The sequence below is a fragment of the Sarcophilus harrisii genome, chromosome 5, assembly GCF_902635505.1.
Source record: "Sarcophilus harrisii chromosome 5, mSarHar1.11, whole genome shotgun sequence".
NCBI classification, from domain to species: Eukaryota; Metazoa; Chordata; class Mammalia; order Dasyuromorphia; family Dasyuridae; genus Sarcophilus; species Sarcophilus harrisii.
In genome coordinates this window covers 244,268,380-244,289,266 of record NC_045430.1, presented here as the reverse complement: position 1 = coordinate 244,289,266, position 20,887 = coordinate 244,268,380, and the positions used below count along the sequence as shown (strand labels likewise).

Genomic DNA, 20,887 nt, shown 5'->3' with positions numbered 1-20,887 from the left:
TGAAATGTCATGGCAGTCAGTTTTTTCAGCTCTAAACTGCTTTCCTGGATACCCAGTCAGTTGGATCTTAGTTTGCAAGTCCACTGTCACACAGGGACTGCAGGGATTATTTTACCTTCCCCAAAGTCCCAAACAATGCCAGGCATTTAAAAACAAAAACAAACCAAAAAACACACCCATCAAAAACAAAAATCAATGTGCAAAACAAACAGGCTCATACTAGTACATGTCTGTCTACTTTCTGGGATTCCAAACATAAAAATTATGGTTTTAAATGATAAAAGGCTTACATTACCACCTCCTATTAGACTTATTTGTGTTACTTTATCAGCATAGTCCTAAGGATACATGTTCCATTAATATTTGTATATACCATATCACCTAATACAGTAACTTTTCCGTAATAGATGGCTAACAGAAATGTTTTAATTAATTGGTCTTAAATCCCCAACAAAATTACTCCACGAGTTTAGAACAAATTTAAAGTATATGGCCCTAAATCTGCTTTACTTTTATTTCATCAATATGGAAAAAATTTTAGTTGCAGATTTTAAAGCCTAAAGAACAAATGAAAATGTGATAAGCAATTAAGTCTTAAAGAAAAAATCAGTATCTCATGCTGTCAAAGGGAAAGCGAATAGAGCAGAAACTAGATGTGTGCATATATGTATGTATGTATGTATATTGTAGTATTTTTCTTTCTATTTTACCTGTCTCAGTCTGAGTACATTTTTTAAAAAAATGATTTAAAAAGTTTTACTTGCTATCTATGGAAGCTCATGCCTTCAATTCCAGGTATTGCGAAGACTGAGGTTTTTGGGTTTTTTGGAGGGGGGGGGAGAAGACAACTGGAGTTAAGTGACTTGTCCAGGGTCACACAATGTTAAGTATTTTGAGACCAGATCTGAACTTAAGTCTTCCTGTCTTCAGGTCCAGTGCTTTACCCATTGCAACATGTAGCTACCCTGCTAGTGCATCTTTTGAGCTCAGAAGTGTTCTGAGTAATCCTGGGCTAAGATAACTAGCTATACATACTAATTACAGCATTAATATAAATAGAAAGCCCCAAGGAACAATGGGTAACAATGTTGTTTAAGAAGGGGTAAAATGGTTCAGGTTGAAAAGAAAGCAGGTCAAAGCTTCTGGGCTGATTAGAGTAACTAACCTCATACCCAGAACTAGGCCCTATACTGCTAGCCTAGGGGAGATAAAATGACTCAGTTTTTAAAAAAACAAAAAAAATCTAATTTTTAAAAAAGTGAAAAAAGGGGATGGGTGGGAAGAAAAAGAAAAATGTTTTCTTTGCTGAATTCTCTCCCTTTTGTTTTCTTCTGTTTACAAAAATGGAAGTGGATGAAATTGGGTCCTTGATTTATTAAGCAATTTCGCTATACTTTTTATTATTCCATTTTCTTTGTCCTTTTTTATCTTACTTTTATTAATATTCCATTTTTCTTATGTCATCTGCACATGAGTATTATGTTCCCTTTCCCTACACAATGACCTTTCCTTTGTAACAATAAATTTTTAAAAAAAGGAAAAAAGTAACTGAACAAAGTCAACCTATTTATAGTATTGGAGAGTAAATTAGAGAGTAAAATTGGAAAGGCAACATTCCACATACATTTCCTTCTCTGCAAAGAGGAAAGGAAGATGCCATTTTTAACAACTTTTTAAAAAAAGACTTGGTCATTATAACTACCTCATATATTTGGTTTCAATTTTTAATTTATGTATTCCATTTATATGTTGTAGCCAAATATAGTTTTTAACAATTCTGTAGGTATCAGTTCATGCCTTCCCATACTACTGAATTTGCAGTTCTTTACAGAATAATATTGTTATTCATGTACCAAATTTTAGACCTTACTCAATATAAAACTTTACTGATTAAAACTGCATTAAGACTTTTGGGAAACCTTGTACTTCAATAGATAATTATAACAACAATCACACCAATTTCCAAATAGTACAAACTATATCTCAACTATACTTTCTCATCAAATAAAATTCTTTTCTATCATCTCCAGAGGAAAATCCATATGCAGTATGACTAGCCTTTCTCTAAGTATTTTAATATTCTGTGAATACCAAAGAACCACCCAGGCTGTCTGCCTGTAATACTTTGTACTCATTACATAATTGACCCACATCCTTTAATGATTACACATTTCTTGGACTAAACCTTTTTAAATTTTTTCCCCTGTACACCCCAAGGCATATGTTAAAACCTTACCACAACAGTCTTTGGACCATTTACAGTTTTAATTCTTAAGATATTCTGACACTGCATAATTTGTAGCTGTATAACATATCACACTAAAAGAATATAGATGTTAAAAAGTTAGGTTTTACTGACAGGGATATGCTTGAGATTCTTGAAGGTAATTTGCAGTTTCCCAAATAAAATCCAACCTAATCTCTTTTTTTTTTTTTTTTGTATTTAATTTTAGGTTCAGACCACTGTTCATAAGCAGTACACATGTACTAGTGGGCCAATTATCCAATTGCAAATAATAACCTAGACAATAGAAAATTTTCATCCAACTGATTTTTGCAATATGAATTATTGAGTCAGTCAAGGATTTCATTAAGGAGGTCTATAATATTCTGGGATTTGTTGGATTCCCTATGATGCTGTTGGCAAAAAGGAGCAATTAAAAGATCTGGTGTTCTATATGCATTTAAGTGACATTATGTATGACAGTGGTAAGCACACAAATCTGATGTACTCATCACTGTTTTTCTAAAACACATTTGACACAACTTGATAAAGAACAGATTTTAAGGCTTTGATTTGTAATGCCAAAAACTTAAAAAAGAAAAACATAATAATCTTGGATTTTCTATACCTATCAGGCAAGTAGAAGACTTTCCACATGATGTGCTATCAAAAAATGTGTTTTATCACTCTCATCAAGAATTTACAGGCATGACAGAAGAGGCTGGTGAGTTTTAGTTACAAACTTGATCTTTTTTTTTGAGCACTGCTGCCAGAGATCTGTTACTATCATTCCTTTCATTTGGCTACCTTGAAAATTCAATTCCTTTCTTACTTTTGAAATTATGCTGCCTTTCGCATGATTTTCCATCCACATATCTAGTTCTGATTCAACTGCTTTTCCTGGCTCTTTTCTTCTTTAATGCAATTTTTACTCCCTCATAGAGCACAAGTAACAAAGGTGTCAAAAAGCAAAAATATTATAGTTCTATAATTAATAATAAAAGTTGAATGTTATGAAAGTGGGGATGATGATAAAGTCAGCACTAACTTTTGTTATCTCTTACATCACAGTTCATCTATCACCAGCCTGGCCAACTCCTTCTCTGAACTCCCAACTCGACTTCAATTAGCAAAGAAACAATGGACAAAAGAATAGACCACTATACAAATTGCTTAGACCTTACTCCTTTGGTCCACAGATATTTTATGTCCAACATGGACACTAAAAGAAAGTAGACTCTAAAGGTATCACTTTTCAATCACATTATAAATTTTGTTCATTTCAATATTTCTTTCACAAATTTTTTTTCCTGAGGAAATTGGGGTAAAGTGACTTGCCCAGGGTCACACAGCTAGGAAATATTAAGTGTCTGAGACTAGATTTGAACTGAGGTCCTCCTGATTTCAGGGCTGGTGCTCTATCCATTGTGTCACCTAGCTGCCCCCAAAAACTTTTGTAGTTAATTTTTGATTAAAGATTTCCTGCCCTGTACCAAGTATTGTAGCTAATGAGTATACACATGCTCTTTTTATTCTATCATTGCCTGCTTACTATGTAAGTATTTCAAATGAAACATTCCAAGAAACTCAATGTGCAATGTGGTGTATGTCAAAAAGCAAAAATATTATAGTTCTATAATTAATAATAAAAGTTGAATGTTATGAAAGTGGGGATGATGATAAAGTCAGCACTAACTTTTGTTATCTCTTACATCACAGTTCATCTATCACCAGCCTGGCCAACTCCTTCTCTGAACTCCCCACTCGACTTCAATTGGCAAAGAAACAATGGACAAAAGAATAGACCACTATACAAATTGCTTAGACCTTACTCCTTTGGTCCACAGATATTTTATGTCCAACATGGACACTAAAAGAAAGTAGACTCTAAAGGTATTTTCAATCACACTATAAATTTTGTTCATTTCAATATTTCTTTCACAAATTTTTTTTCCCGAGGAAATTGGGGTAAAGTGACTTGCCCAGGGTCACACAGCTAGGAAATATTAAGTGTCTGAGACTAGATTTGAACTGAGGTCCTCCTGATTTCAGGGCTGGTGCTCTATCCATTGTGTCACCTAGCTGCCCCAAAAAACTTTTGTAGTAAGTTTTTGATTAAAGATTTCTTGCCCTGTACCAAGTATTGTAGCTAATGAGTATACACATGCTCTTTTTATTCTATCATTGCCTGCTTACTATGTAAGCATTTCAAATGAAACATTTCAAGAAACTCAATGTGCAATGTGGTGTATTCTAAAATAATTAACATCTTTGTTACAAAAGGATAGCTTGCTGAGAAAAGGAGATACTTTAAAGTGAATATGGCATTTAAAAACAAGGTTAACAATGAAAATTATATAATTTAAAAAAAAAAAAAACCAAGCATTCTAATTCCCTAAATCAAAATCCTTAGTCAATTAAGACCATCCTTTAAGAATCACTAAATATATATATTATATGCCAATCAATGAATGATATGTTGAAACAGAATTTTCTGTCTTTAACCAACAAAGATTTTATTCAAATCAAAGTACTTAAAGTGTTAAGTATTTTACTTTATGATACCACATATGGTATCATCATAAGATCACACAATTTTAGCACCAGAAGAGATTTGTAGATTGCTCAATTCAACATTCTCATTTTAAATTTGACAAAATTGAGGAAGAAATGCTCAATTGCCTAGCTGAAGTTAAAAGAGATAGTGACTGAGATAGAACTAGTGCCCAGTTTTAGAATCTCCTTTTATGTACTTTTTAAAACAAAATAAAATGTTGATATTTCTGAAATGTATTTTATTTTAATGAAAAATAAAATCTTTGCTGAAGCCTCAAGTCTTCCTATTCACATACTTAACATTCACAGCGAATGAACAACAAAAAATGGAGTAACAAAAAGGGAGTTGCCTGAATAAAAGCAAACTGATGATAAGACCAGTCATGAGAGATCTGATAGGTCTCTGAGTCTCTTCCATTTCTTTTCAGCAGAAGATTGTGTGGGATTTTCTCAAGATTTCTTTCCTCCCAAAGATTTTATGAATGTTACATAACAGGTCATATTTCATTCTATTCAACTTATTCAATCAAGTTTGAAGTTATAAGGAATCTGAAAACCAATGTTTGCATGTAATTACACATACATATGCTTTCTCTGTAAAACTCAGCTTAACAAAATGTAATATTAAATTATACTTACTGCTAAATGTAAGGAAAGAAAGTATAATGTGAGGCAAAGTCCATGCTAAAATTGATGGGAGTGCTATTTAAGGCCAATTTTTTCAATAAGGTAAGCTGAAATGACCGCTGTATTTAATAAAGGTAGCTAAGATAATTCATATGATCCTACCAAAAGCACTTTATATATAACTAAAGATGTTCTTTGTGGATAACAGCATTGAAAAGCAGTCTCTTAAATCTGCTACTCATGCATGTAACCTTATCTTGTGCCATGATATACTTGTAGACAAAGTAGAAACCATATGGGAAGGGATAGGAAAGCAGAGGCACTCTGTCCTTTTATATTTACTCGATAGTCAGTATGAGAGACTAATTATATTAATTATTTTAGAATGGACCTACCACACACCATATTACATTTCTTGGAAGGTTTCATTAGTATCAATTATGTGGCATACCAAAAATATTTTTTTAAATGTAGTCTTAGAGACCAGGACTTTTAAAGTATAAATGATTGAGTATGTGGTAAGTTGCATGTGAAATAATTATTGAAAAGGTTGATTTAATTACTAAGGCAGAAAATATTATAAATTCTTGCTTTAAGGAAAATATTATGTTCTTTATAATCACTGACTATTGGTCAAATATTTCATGTAACCTGTGAGATAAAATCTATACAAGTCCATTCATGATCTATGATCTCATTACATGTGACTATTCCTATCACCAATAAAGACTGCAACCCTCCATGTTGCTTCATTCTGAGCATTTTTTTAAGCTGTAATTGCTTCATAAACCTCTCAAAGAAATACTTTGTAAGTAGGGATAGCGAAGGAAGAGATGTATCTATTAGCCTGTCAATCTGTCTTTTATCATTGTTAGAGGTCCAGTCTGCCTACTTTTCTTGTCATATGTGTTCTATGTTGTTTTTAATGCTAATTCTTGGGTATAACATTGTTGATAATGTGCTGTACTATATTTAAATATAAAGTTGGCCTCTGGGTTATTTGACATGTATCAGAAGTGGTGGAGAATAAGTGCTCTTAAATTTAATTTTTTCTAATTAAATACTCTTAGGGATAAGATAGAAGAAATTATAGCCCATTAGTCCAATCCCTGTCTAAAAGATGAATTCCTTCTGTTATTTCAGAGACTACAGAAGTAGTAATCAGTCTCTTCTGCTCATTTGTTAACATTGGCTACAATGTTCTCTTAATAGCTGGCCAAGAATTGACATCACAAAATTAAGAAGTGGAAACAGAATTCAATGTTTAACTTATAGTGAAGGTGAGATTCCATGAATCTTCAGCTAGGCTGCACGTGAGATTATCTTCTAAAGGAGCTTATCAATAAAGTCTCACTTTTTGATCTGAATAAAAAGAGTAAGGAATGCCTGCCTATGGGCCAGGGCCCTGGTGACATGAGTTCTGAACTCATGATTAGACTTTTGAGGAATTCTCAGTTATCTAAGAAGAACCATTATCTTGGTTGGTAGGAACAAAACCTAGACAAAAGGATTTATTGGAAATATTACAAAAGGAGGGAAAATGCTATTGAACTTTTTTATATAGGCAAGAAATGAGTTGTGAAATAGTTCCATTATTAACTTAGCTGCCCACTGAATAAACCTGCTTTCGCCCTCTTTTTCAAAATAGAAATTCTCCTTTGTACCAAATAAATATAAGCAAAATAAATCAATCAATACATTGGCTTCTGTGTAGATTATTCTCATAAAATGTTACAAAAACTAAGAACAGGAAGGAATATATAATGGTAGCTGCTATGTTCTTCATGGTCACATATAAAAGAATTATGATCTTTTTTATTCTTTTGGAATCCTCTGTTTAAATTACCTTAAAAATAGATAACTAATTACATATTTAGATATGAACTTTTTGTTCTTCTGGAATCTGTATAGTACAGATTTCTTCTATGTGATCAGGGTGAACTCCTACTCAACTTTATCTTCTTAAATACATGAATATCTTTTATCATTTTGTGACACAGTAATACAAGCAGTAATGTAATATCATCATCAATGAAAACAGATCAATTTGCAAAAATGTCAAAAGTTCTGTTTCAGTTCACACATCACTTTGCACTACTACATCTTTTTAGAATGTGTTGTTTTAGTCTATATAGTATTCCAAACTCTCTTCAAGCTAATTTTCTCTTCAACTGCTTGTGTTCTCTTATAAAGCAATATTGCTTTTAACTTTCCATTATCCTCCTCCACGGTATTTTGCAAATAAGCTTGTATACTAAAGAAGTGCTGTCCTTGGTGGCGATCTTGTACCTTATAAGGATCAAGTTTCTGTAAGACGAGATGTTTTCTTAGCTTTTTCAACCATCTTATTGTGGTGAATCATGTATCAGTTAAAGAATTATAAAAAAAAAAAAAAAAATGATATTAGCCAAAGCCAATGTTTTTACTCTAGTTATATGTCAATTTTTTTAAAGAATACAGTTCGTTTAAATGGGCAGGATTATTAAATTCATGTATCTAAATGCAGCATCTTTATCTTATCTTTTCTTCCAATTTATCATTTACCTTGCTTTCTTCCTGGCTCTGGGAACAATCATCAAATCAATACAACCATTCCTGGAAAGGGCATGCCAGATCAATTTTCCTATGACTCCACTCATCATCTCTGTTACTTTTAAGACTAAAATATCTGTTCTGGCTATCACTACCCTGTATTCACTGTTTTTCCTTATTAGGATTCAAATGCCTTAAGGGTAGATTGTTTTCATTTTTGTATTTATACTATGAAAATGTAGGACAGAGCCTGATACAAAACAATCACTTAAAAAACTTCTTAATTCATTCACTAAAGCAGTTGTAGATCATGTTGGGCCTGAGTCTTTACTATTACATATCATATAATTAAAAAATTTTAATACTCTTAAGAATACATGTTTTAAAAAAATTATTTGTTATCTATTGGACTACCTACCATCTAGGGAAGAGGTGGGGGAAAGAAGGAGAAAAGTTGAAACACAAGGTTTTGCAAGCGTCAATGTCGAAAAGTTACCCATGCATGTTTTGTAAATAAAAAGCCATAATAAAAAAAATTTTGTTATATGAGATAGTCGGTGGGGGAAAGAAGGAGAAAAGTTGAAACACAAGGTTTTGCAAGGGTCAATGTCGAAAAGTTACCCATGCATGTTTTGTAAATAAAAAGCTAAAGTAAAAAAAAAATTGTTATATAAGATAGTCTCTTTAGGAGGAGATAGATGTAGGATACAGAGGTACATCTGGAAAAACGCAAAAAAAAAAAAAAAAAATTAAAAACGATCTATTTTAAAAGAGTATATTTTTAAGACAAATAAATAATAAAAACCATTGCAATATACTTGTAAATCGGGCTCTAAACAATCTGCAATTCTCCCCCATTGAACTGCCTTTGGCAAATGACATACATCATCAGTCAGCTACAAATAGTTAACTAGGGAGGCTGATGGCAACAACAGAAAACAATGTGATAAATTACTAAAGAGAGTAGTTTATCAAGAAGTTCAGGGATTGGGAAATCAACTCACTCCTTCCAAGGCACAAGAGCTGAAGACTACTGGCTTTCTCAACCCTGAAGATTGCAAAGAAAAAGGCAGAAAAGAATGCTCCTCCAATTTTATAGTTATCTAGCATGAATGTGGCTGTAGCCAAGTGAGATTATGAAGGACAGGCCAAGAAGGTGCTAGAATTAATAGAAAACTCAGACAAAACTGAAGCACACTTTTTTGGAAACCAGAATATTTGTAAGAATTCTATAAAGCAACTTATAATATTGGTCACCAAAACAGTAATTGCTATGTGGTGTAAAAAGGCAATAGTTGATGCAGCATAAAAAGGATACCAGTTTCTCTTCTTAGTTTCCTATGCATATATAGTAAAAAAAAATAATAATAAGCTAATAAAAAAGAGAATTCTCATTTAATGTCTCTTAAAAAATTCAAATATGAAAACAAAGCTAAATACAGGCTTCTGAACCAATGTTTACTAAACTGTTTCTTAATCCTGCAGAACAAACTGTGTTACAAAGAGCCAGGTGAGATGTTTTATGGCAGAGCAGGTTACCTAGGTGGCTTCAACTATGCATTTATATCCTAGGAAAGAATCCTACTTAAAACAGTGAATTCCACAACAGCATCAAGGATAGCTACTGACACAGCATTTTCTAAAAGATAGGGGAAACATATCAGTGTTTAAAAGTCAATGAAAACTGCACCTTCAACACAAACTTCTGCATTCTCTCTGGTCTGTGTCAAAAGTTAGAACTTATGATAGTTATGACCTCACTATTCTTTGCCACCCAAAGCCAAAATCTCATGGTTGTCCCCCACTCTTCATTTGCTCTCAACCCACATATCCAGTCAACTACCATGTTCTGTTTGTTCTACCACCACAAGCACTAACCTATGGTTTATAAAGTCACCATCCTTGGTGAGTGCCTTATACTTCTAGTCTGAGCCAGCCTAACTGATCTCGCCTTTCAATTCTGTGTTGAGGGTCCTCAAGTTCAGGCCTAACTATATCACTGCCTGCTCAAGCACTGACTCTTGTATAGAAGACAACCCCTTTTAAGCTTGGCACTTAAGTTCTTTGACTACAATTAAACTGAACTATTTGCTATTCTCAAAACAGTACTTTACTCCCGGCTTCCAAGATGTTGCTTCTGCAAACATTTTTTCCTCTTTTGAAACTTTTCCCATAAATCTTTTGGCTAGGTTTTATCTCCTCCCCATCAAGTGAAATGGAAACTTCTTGTGGGATTATTCCTGGACAACTGGGAATTGCCAAAATGCACTCCTTTGTCCTCTCTTCAATTCCTAAGTTCCCTTTAAGGCACAACTCAGGTATCTTATTCAGGGGAAATCTTACCTCCAATTTACCCAGAAAATATCTTGTATACACACAATTATGTGCAAGTCCCTAATAGAATGTGGGCTATTGGAGAAAAGGAATGATTTTTGATCCATCTTCTGGATTGTGAGTGCTCTTTCCCTCTTCAAATTATCTGGCATTTATTAACCTTTATAAATGCTGCATCCACAGCAGAAGGGAAAACTCGGATCAGGTATTGTTTTTAATTTCCTCTTTGTCCTCCCAGCATGCTATCATTTTAAGATTTACAAAGAAATTTTTTCCCCTCCCAAATGTGTCCATATTAAAGAAGGGACCCCGAAACTCTAAAAATCCTTGAAGGAGAAAATCTCCTTCAACTCTGCCTCAGTGAAGGAAAGCAAATAAGGCAGTTTCATTCTGTTATCTGAAACTCATTGAATTCTATTCAAATTCAAGCCCAATCTGAAATCCAGCTTGTAGAACTCCACCCACGAGCCCCCTTCAGCTTGTAGCCAAAGCTCCTACTATAAAAGAGCCAAACTAAAATCCTCTCTTTGCAGAAGTTCCAAACATGCAAGGCTATGCCATGCTATGCCAAGGAAACCTTTGCCTACTGGGATAATATTCTTTTTCAGTGTTATCCTCTCTGTATCCTCATCTATTTCCCTAACGAGACTTTATGCCTCTCTGTCAGGATTTCTAACCTTACTTCTCAATCCCTATAATTAAACCTCTTATTCCTTTACAGAGAATCTCTGCACCGCCAGAAGGAAGTTTCCCAAACTCCTAACTTTCCTTGGAATCCCAAGGGGTGCAGGGGAGCCAAACCTCTCCATTTGGTTCCCTAAATCCCAAATCTATCATTAGGCCTTATCATTTAACTTCCTGACCACCAGAAATCCTAATGTCATTTTGGTTTCCTAAATTCTAGACCTTATCATTTGGTTCCCTACTAAAAGGAACCCTAAAACCTAAAACTCATCAATACTACAGTTGAAGAAGGCAGTCATGGTAGCAACCAAATTCTGTCAGAATCATATCTGGAAAAAAGGAGCTCTGTTACAGTGCCATTACCCTGGTAAGTACCCTGGTGGTAACATTTACAACAAAAAAGTGACTTTTGCCAGAGTATACTCAAGTTACAACTATATTGTTCTTTTGTGGTTTAATTGTTTATGCAGACAGAAAGATTTACATCCAGATAAGTTTCTAATAAGACAAAATCATGGCTTCATTATAAAGGTTGCTAGGGAAGCTTGCTTAATCTAAGCAATTTCTCCCAATATGTTAATACACAAGAAGTAAAATGAGGTGACAGCATGTTTTGTTCACATTTCTTCCCCTCTCCCAAGTCTTGAGCATTGTGGCTGTATTTGGTACTCTACCCTGCCAGTGGGAAGGGAGCCCTTTTCTTAAAGAAACAAACTAGTAAATATCAGACGCAAGATTGAGGTCTTCTGATTCCAAAATCAATGTTCTTTCCATTAATATCAAGACAGGTAAAACTATTAACTTACTGGCAGTTGATGGACATGAACTCTGCCACACATTTGGCTATACAGAATGGAAGCACAAGCATCTAAAGTTTTACCTCTACACAGGTTTTCATCCCTGAGGCAGCGGCATAGTGCAAAGGTGTGTTTTTTTTGTTATCAACAGCATCAATGGCTGCTCTTTCATATTCGCCTTGGTCAAGCTTCGCTCCTTTCCATTTTAAGATCATCCGGAGACAATCTGCTCTTCTGAAATCATCTTCAGAGGGACGTGTCAAGCGAGGATGAAGGGCTCCCTCAGAGATCATAATTTGAGGCCCCATACATAACAGGTGCATAGATGTTTCATTGTGCACATTCCGCTTATTTGGATTTCCATCTCTAACAAAAAGAAAGGTCCTATAATGGTAAAGGGGGGAAAGTACAAGAGCTAGTAAGCATTTAGTCTGTTACTTTTTTCTTCTTATGTAACACATGTTATATTCAAAGGGATAATCTCAGGCCTCAAATTCGATATCCATTTTAAATTAGCATACGATTCATTGCAGGTTGGTAGGTATACTATTTGTTATGAAAAAAATTACAAAAATTTATGCAGTCACAAACTTTTATTACATATAACAGTTCTTGGGATAATAAGGGGCTATCCTTAAACAATAACAAATAAGATGACGAAAAAACATCTTGGACATTTTTCTGATTAAAATTTCAATGGCATGAAGATCGAGACCTATTAATAGTTTGGGTTTTCATTTTTTGCTTTGCTTCAGTTGTATTTTTCTTCTAAAAGTTAGAGTCATTAGATAGACTTTGGCACAAGATGGTAGACATTTATATTGCCTCTGATTATCTGAGCATGGTAGCTAATATTGTTTCTTGAAATATGACCATTAGTACTTTAGAGAACAACTTACAAGAAAGCTATTTAAAACCAATTTATTTCGGGGAAAGGAGTTATTAGCTATTAGGTAAACAAAATAAACCAAATAATGAGTCCATTAGAAGTTATTAATGAAATATGGACTCTGCTAAATTCTACAAGAAAAAGTATATTCTATTTGGGAAGTGGTTGCTCATCCTTCTTAAAAAGCAATGTCTCTAAACGATTAACCAGATTTAAGCAAAGTATTTCACGTATTATTTGGCAAATGAAACATAGATCCATTTTCTCTTTTGATATGCAGATCTCTATATAAGATTTATACTTCAAAGACAAATTATTCCAGAATGAAAACAAAACAAAACAAAACCAAAAAAAAAAAAAAAACTCAAACACCTCAATAAGGTGTTTATAATGAGTTTAAATTTATTTTATAACAATACAATTTATTTATTATTTATTTTTATAATGAGTATAAAACAGCTTTCTACAAAATGTTTTGTCATTCCTGCAGTCCAAAATCATACACTGAAGTCAACTTTGTCATCTAAAAATGAGACAGAAAAATATAAAAAGATTCCTTCTATAAAAGAAACCAAAAGAAGACAAATTTTGAAAATAAAGGTCAATTTAAAACTAATTGCTATCTCTTCATCAAGACTCATCAATGGAGTATTATAGAAATTCCCTAGGTGTCTAAAGGTGTCTTATCCTTTCTGGGACTAGAATTCAAATGAGTGATAGTGCACAAGGTTTTTGGTGCTCAATCATTTATTTCTGCTGACCGAAATAGGATAAATTGTCATCACTCTATAATTATAGCTAATATCTATGTAGCACTTATTTTCATATCATTTGATCCTCCCAGCATGTTCAAGGTGCTATTAGTCCTTTCACATTATAGATGAGAAAATAGGCAAGAAATTAAATGATTTGTCCAGGGTCTCACAACTAGTAACTCTTATATTTGAACATGAGTCTTCCTGACTATCTAGCTCTTGTTCCCTGTATTATCCAACTGCCTAATTGAATAAAGTCACCATAGATACTTCTTAATTATCAGGAGCTTAGGAATCTAAACTTTTGAAGTACTTTTCTAATGCTAGCCTTGGACAGGCACAACAAAGTTAAGTTTAAATTACTTAGTAAGTGACGTTTGCAGCTGAATAATGCTTCTAGCTTAAAGAAATTTATGAATAGAAAATGAGGAACAGTTAGTGAGTTATGAAATTGTATAGAAACAATAAGACAAAAAGGAAAGAAGAGTAGCCTTGGATTCACAGCCAAAACTTGCTATCCACTGAGTGTTGTTACTCAGAGGGAAGCAATGAAGAAGCAAGCTTATGCCTTAGGTGGCTCTTCAAAATTCTTAGCCACTATATAGTTCCTAATCTGCATTGTTAAGGTGTGAGATTGAAATAGTTCACCAAGGAGTAGAGAAAGGGGAAAAAAGAAGAGTAAAGATAATATATGGGTAATAATTAGAAAAAAACTGAAAAAGAATGGTGAAAATGGAGGTCAGAGTGACTAAGAAGAAAAGAGAAATAGGGCAAAATGGAATGATAAAAGATTATGATCAAATATGGCTCTTTAAGAATTCATGAACATAAAGACATGTGTAACGGAAGTGGGGTGGAGAAGTGGGTCATAGAAATTGAACAGACTAAGAAACTAGAAGTTAAAGTAGTTGAGGCATTTTTAGTATGTCTGTTGAACTCCCTAGTTATGAAAGCCAGATTTGGGCTCAAGAAAAGGATTGTAAATCAGGTACTGAATTCATTAAGGAAAGAAGCAGAGTATGTGAGGAAGTTGATAAATAACAGATACCAGATTTTGGATGAGCAACAAATCTGTATATTGTGAACCTCAAAATAAAGGAGAAGGTAGTGAGTTATTGTAACAGAAGAAAAGTCTAGAAGTGGCAATGAGGACCAATTTTCCCACTATGACTATGAAAAGAAGTTGTGATATAAGGCAACCTCTATTAGAAAGGGCAGGGAAGGAAGCAGGGTCATAAGGAGAGGGTCAGGTATCGTAGAAGGAACAAGAAAAGTCTGTTCATTACAGAATAGGCATTTTAGAGGTCTCAGTGGAAATGAGTGAGACATATGAAGCTTGGGTTGAGGCTAAAGATTTGATGATAAATGCTTAACAGTTAACTAGATGTGACTGGAGGGGGATGGGAGAAAGGAGCTGGGGGAAATGGATCCTAAATCAGCCATGTTGATCACTTTCTTAAGTCTATGACCATAAACAAAACAACAAATCAAGTCCTGGTTGTAATGTTTACAATTGCCAAGGTGTAAATGTTCTTTCTGAAAGTTGAACACTAGAGGTCTTGATAGCCACAATCTCCAGCACACTCTAGTTGAAATAACAGGAACAAGACAGGAGGGCAGTACAGAATGGGGTTTGTAGATCAGTCAGTGGAGGGTGTATAAGGGAATTGGGGTATGCTAACCATCAAGAAATAAATTCAGACAGAGTATTAGTGGTTAGAAAGAAGGGATATGATTAAATTCTTCAGGGTCTTCTCTTAAGATCCAAACTCCTAGAAAGTCTGATGTGAATGACATTATATTCCATGAGGCTGAGATATCGACCTCAAAGCTGGAAAAGTAGAAGGAAGTATGGATAGATGCTAGGTCTGCACTGACTTTCACTGGCAAGGAATTTTGCCAATTCCTTGAATTTTCTTTCTCTCATCTCCACCTGCGGATTTCCTTGACTTCCTTCATATCCTGGGCTAAAATTTCACCTTTCACAGGAAGTTCTTCCTGATTCCCCCTTAATTCTAATGCCTTCCCTTTGTGATTATAATTTATCCTACCTATAGCTTATTTACATGTTGTCTTCCTCATTAGACTGTGAACTCCTGGAAGTGATGAGCTACTTTTTAATCTTATTTGTAGTTTCAGTATTTAACAAGAAACCTGATATGCACAATGGACATTTAATAAAAGTTTACTGCTTCAATTAAGTAGTGCTGATATCTTAACAGAAAGCTATTTAGAATTTCAACTTAAGTGAATCAAAATCCTTACAAATGCACTTTATTATTGATAATATAGATTTTTACACAGAGCATATATTTGATCACAAGATCTACTTATTTTAAATCCACTAACAGACTTTACAGATGAAAATTTAGAAAATATAACATTAATCCAAAAATGTTTTAATAAATAAAATAAACCATTTACATTTTATAAATAATACTGTAATAAAAAGGAGCCAATATACTAAGAACTAAGAAAAAACAGACACACCGAATACTATTCCTAATGCTTAAGGGGTATTTACTACTAATATACTATGAAAATTTTAAAACCAGGAGCAAAATGGGGACCCTAACACTATCTACTGTTCAAATAAAAACTGGGACAGTATAATATATTCCAAACTCAACAGAATTTCAATTTAGGGATGCTGGAGAACAGGAGCATTGCCCTCCTTTGCTCTGTGCTTTCCAAGAGGACTTTGAGGAGAAAAGAAAGCATATTTTAACTTTCTTTAAAAAGGAATTTCCATGCATCCCAAATTATGTTGTGGAAAATACACTCACTATAGCTGTTGATGCCAAATGTCTCCTATGTAGACTTTTTGATGATAATTTTAAAAATCTAAAACATTACAAAATGGATTCTTTAGAATATATTTCTATTCTTCATAATATGAAAAGTAAAAACACTCAAATTCTAAAAAAACAAACATAATTGCTAGATTATTAAGAGAAAATTAGCTAAGATTTTACAAAAATTCTTTAATACACCTTTGCCAAAATTATGCTGCACATCAGTTCACAAAAAAGCACTGGGCTTACAAGAAAAAGGAAAAAGACAATCCCTGCCCTTAAAGGAGCTTACAATTAAAAGGAGGAGAAAATATGCAAATAAATATATATAAGCAAGCTATGTACATACATACATGTATGTATATATGCACACATAAAGGATAAATCTGAAATCATTAATAGAAGGAAAGCACTAGAATTAAGAGGGGTTGGTGAAGGCTTCCTGAAGAATGTAGGATTTTAGCTGATACTTAAAAGAAATCAGCAGCTGAAACAGAAGAGAGAACATTCTAGGCCTGGGGTTGAAATGGGTTCTAGAAGTTGTTAAAGTCAGAGCATTGAATCTAAACGTAAAAAAAGGAGATGGAATAAAAGAGGTGGGGTGGAGTGTGTGGATGAGGGAATACAGAGAGAAAACTAAGTCATTATTACTACAAAATATCACAGGGTAATTCTATTCAGAAATGCTCACTAGAACCAAAATTTAGTTGTTACTAACTCTCCCCAACATTGGGGTTGGGCAAGAGGGAAGATAGTGAGGGGAGGAACCAATACAACTGCCCAGTTTTGCCCAATACCTAAAAAGCTAAAAATGTCATAGTTCTCAACTTTGTAAGCATTTATTTTTATATTTACTATTTCAAAATAGAAAGGTTTTTCCTATAATTCAGAAACTTGTTGAATATAAGAAAGATCAGGGAAAAGTAAATGTACTATTCATTCCTCTCTAACTCTATTGATTCTATTATCTGAAGAATTTTTGCCACAGAAGGCAGTAAAGGAACACCAGTTTCCAAATAATGACTTAGTTTCTGATGGCCATCTACCATTCTTCAAGGAGAATGATTTTAAAGTCTTTTCTACTTGTTTCAGTTTGCTAAACTTCCTCATCTGTAAAAATAAAGTGAAACCAGGTGATTTTTAAGGCCTTTTAAAAAAAATTCTATAACTATGAGCTGATAAGCCATCACTTATTTACTTATTTATTTATTTAAAACATCAGACTATTTTAAGGTCGACTCCATCTTCACTGAAAGAAAATATTCATAAAATATTATTTGGGGGAGGGGAGTAGGAAGGGTATTAATAGCAGACATTTAATTCTACTACAATCAGTCATGCTGCGGGGGGATTTGCTTTCTAGCAGAAGCAATTGTTGTTGTTGCCATACTACCATTTATGAGAAAACAAGGCAGTCTAATAGTTTTCTTTATCTGCCTTCGCAGATAACAAATCATGAAGTCAAGTCTAGTCTAGTCCTTCACACTACTCAGATTTCAGTAGTCAAACATATCAAACGGCATCAATTCATACTGATACCATACACAGACATCAGAAGCACTAGGACAATGAATCACATGCAAAAATATGGTAAAATTAGGATGACTACCAACTAATTCAGAAATCTGGCCAGGATGAATACAATGAATGCAAGACAAAGGAAAAGTAGCTTTAAAATTCTCATATGGAAAAGGAAAATAAGATCAAACATGGGATAAAATTCTGAAGAAGTTTCCAAATTGTAAAACCATGCTGGCACACATGGTAAAAAATCCTCAGTCATGATGTTATGCAGTACCAAACAGAATATCCTACAGTTAGTAACTAGAGTTGATTATTTGTTCCAATGCAATTATTAATTTAAGTAAATAAAAAGTAACAATCAAGACTACTAAGAGGGCAAATAACTCTAAGAAAGTCAGAGTTATTAAGGGTAAAGAAGAAACCTATGAAGCAAATTAGCTATCTGGTTATAATTGAAGCAATGTGCTCAAGTCTTGCAACGCTAAAATTCTGGCAATCAAGTGTTGATAAGTGAGAATCCATAAATCAGCCATCATTCAAAGCTTGGCTCATTATCATTACTTGTGAAATCAGGGTTTTGGTTTTGGATTTTTGGGGAAGGGACTTGCGAGAATGACAGGGAGGACAGATATATTTACAGTTTCACTTAACAATGAAAATAAGTGAAACTTAAGACATCCAACTTCTGTGTGCCAATGCCAGGACAGGCCCTGTCAGTTTTCCCTGGAGCCCAAGAACCATTGCCAACACCAAGCCATCTGTCAAGACTTTTTCCATTTTAGGTCCCAAAGTCAATTCCACCTCCTAACCGATTTCCTATTCTTCTGCTTGTTGTGAGATAGATTTCCTTGGGTGTCATAGGACATAAAATCACTGGCCAACAATCTTTAGGGGAGGACCTACAACAACTTGATCCCAGGCCTCGACACAAATTTCTCTCCTTCAACTCTTAGACCCCCTTCCCTTTTCCCTCTAAGTTATGTCACTTAGTGAACCACAATCAACTCATCTTGCCCAATTCTCATTTTTATACAGATGATTCAACAGTCTCTTAATTCAAGCCCTAAAAATTCTCTTGAATTTCAGACCTCCATCATTAGCTGTTTGATAGTTCAAATTGGATTTGTCCTGAGCATCTCAAATCCAATGGGGACAAAATAAACTCACTGTCTTTCCTCTCAAAACATCCATTCTTCCAAATTTTTCTATTACTGCCAAAGGTACTACTATTCTCCCACCCAAGCAGTTTAATATACATACTTGAAACCCAAGTATAATCTTTCTCTCTTCACAATTCTTAAATGTGTCCCCTCTTCTCCACTCACCAAGTCACCATCCTTGTATCAAAACAAATAACATCAATGTATGTAGTAGGGTTCTCTGAAAAAAATGAAAGTGTTGTATAAATTCTAGTTGTTACAATCTCCTTAACTCCCCCCTCAGATCCCTACCACTCCAATGCACTGGACACTCAATTGTCAAGGAGGTTTTTCTCTAGTGTAGCTCTGGTGAAGATGACTGCTCCTACGGCCTACTATCTTTCTCTAGAATTAGATGTAAAATGCTATTTGACTTTTGAAGTTCTTTAAAAGCTGACCCCTTCCTGCCTTTCAGATCTTCTTACATATACTTTATGATCCAGCTACCATGGCCTATAGAGACTCCCCTATACAAGACATTCTATCTCCTGTTTCCATAGTCTCCCCTCTGCTCCCTCCTTCCCAGACTAAGTCTGTTGAAGTCTCACTTCTGTAAAAAGACTCCTTTCCCCACCTCTACCTCTGCTATTATATTACCTTCTACCTTACTCTTCATAGATCTTCAGTGTACCTAGTTATTCCCACGTTTTCCTCCTCATTAGAATGTGAACTTAAGGTGAACAACTCTGTCTTTCTTTGAATCCCAAGTTTGTAATATAGTGAGAGCTTAATAAATTATTAATGACTAATAGGTGCTGGAGAGAAAATACAAAAAGAAATAGTCCCTATGCTCAGAAAGCTTTATTTTAAGGAAAATAATATAATCACTACTAACTTAGTAAAATTTTGATCGATATATGCTGAAAGTTACAATTGGAACAGAAGACACTACTCTTGAATTATAAGAATTTACAATATAGGAAAAAATAAAATAGTATTCTATTTTTAAAAAACTGTATGTATGTATGTATGTATGTATGTATGTATGTATGTATATATATTTACCTATATACTTACATATATTATGTGTGTGTGTTTTTATATATAAATGAAAGTAATTGGAAGAAGTATCACAGAAAAAGTGAAATTAAAATAGGTTCTCAAGGATAAGCAGTCAAAAAGGAAAGAAAACATTTTAGAATGCAGTAGTAACATTAGGATTAGAAAAGAAAGGGAGGATGGTATTACCATGCTTCTGTGGAAGACTAAGAAATACTAGATTAGAATTGAGAGCTGATAAGTGAAAACCCGTGAAGCTTGAAAGGATAAACTGGGCCAGATCATGAAGAGATTTAGTGTTATAGTTAATAAATACTTCATTATGAAGGTGACTGATAAAAGCTGTTTTAGAAAGGTTATTCTGGCATGTATTATGTATAGAAAGAAGAGACTGAAAATTGAGCAGCTATTTAGGAACCTGCTGAAGTAATCCAGTCTTGTTGAATAGATAACAAAACTACACTAATGGTAAGGGGAAGATACATCTAAAAACAATTTTGAAAGTAAACCGAATGAACTCAATGGATATAAAGAGTGAAAGGGATATCACCATAAAAGATGATGAAAAGGTTTTTGGGGTGGGTCACCAAGAAAATAGAGATGTCACAGAGAGAATGTTTTCATATCACTCATAGGACATTTAAATCACTTTGTCTAGTCTTAAGGCATTGTTGTTGCTTTTTTACAATAATCTACTTATTCTACTTAATCTACTACAATAGTCTAGTAATAGCATAACATTTGTAATTTCCCACTTATATACCAGGCAAACTATGTCAAAGAGTAGTATTAAAACTTAGGATAAAGTCCAAAAGAATGACCAGGCTTATGTACAAAAGAAATTAACAATGGATTTAATACAGCTTTAAAAACATTTGAGATATCAATTTTCAAAGTGATTAAACAAACATTTATTTCCAAAGAAGGGAAAATAACCAGAGGAAAAAGATAACCACCAAGTATTGTATTAGA

The 20,887-nt window shown here is 33.9% G+C and overlaps 1 protein-coding gene across 3 annotated transcripts in view; it reads right to left on the bottom strand.

Annotated features, from left to right (window-relative positions):
* Positions 1–20,887, bottom strand: part of ANKIB1 (ankyrin repeat and IBR domain containing 1) — a 154,416-nt gene that overhangs the window by 88,141 nt on the left and 45,388 nt on the right. For 2 of the 3 annotated variants that reach the window (XM_012551293.3, XM_023505116.2), the window contains exon 3: positions 11,838–12,138. The exons of the other annotated variant lie outside the window; for it this stretch is intronic. In XM_012551293.3, coding sequence (XP_012406747.1) covers positions 11,838–12,138 — 301 coding nt within the window. The remainder of the gene's footprint in view (positions 1–11,837; positions 12,139–20,887) is intronic. 3 annotated transcript variants of the gene reach the window in all.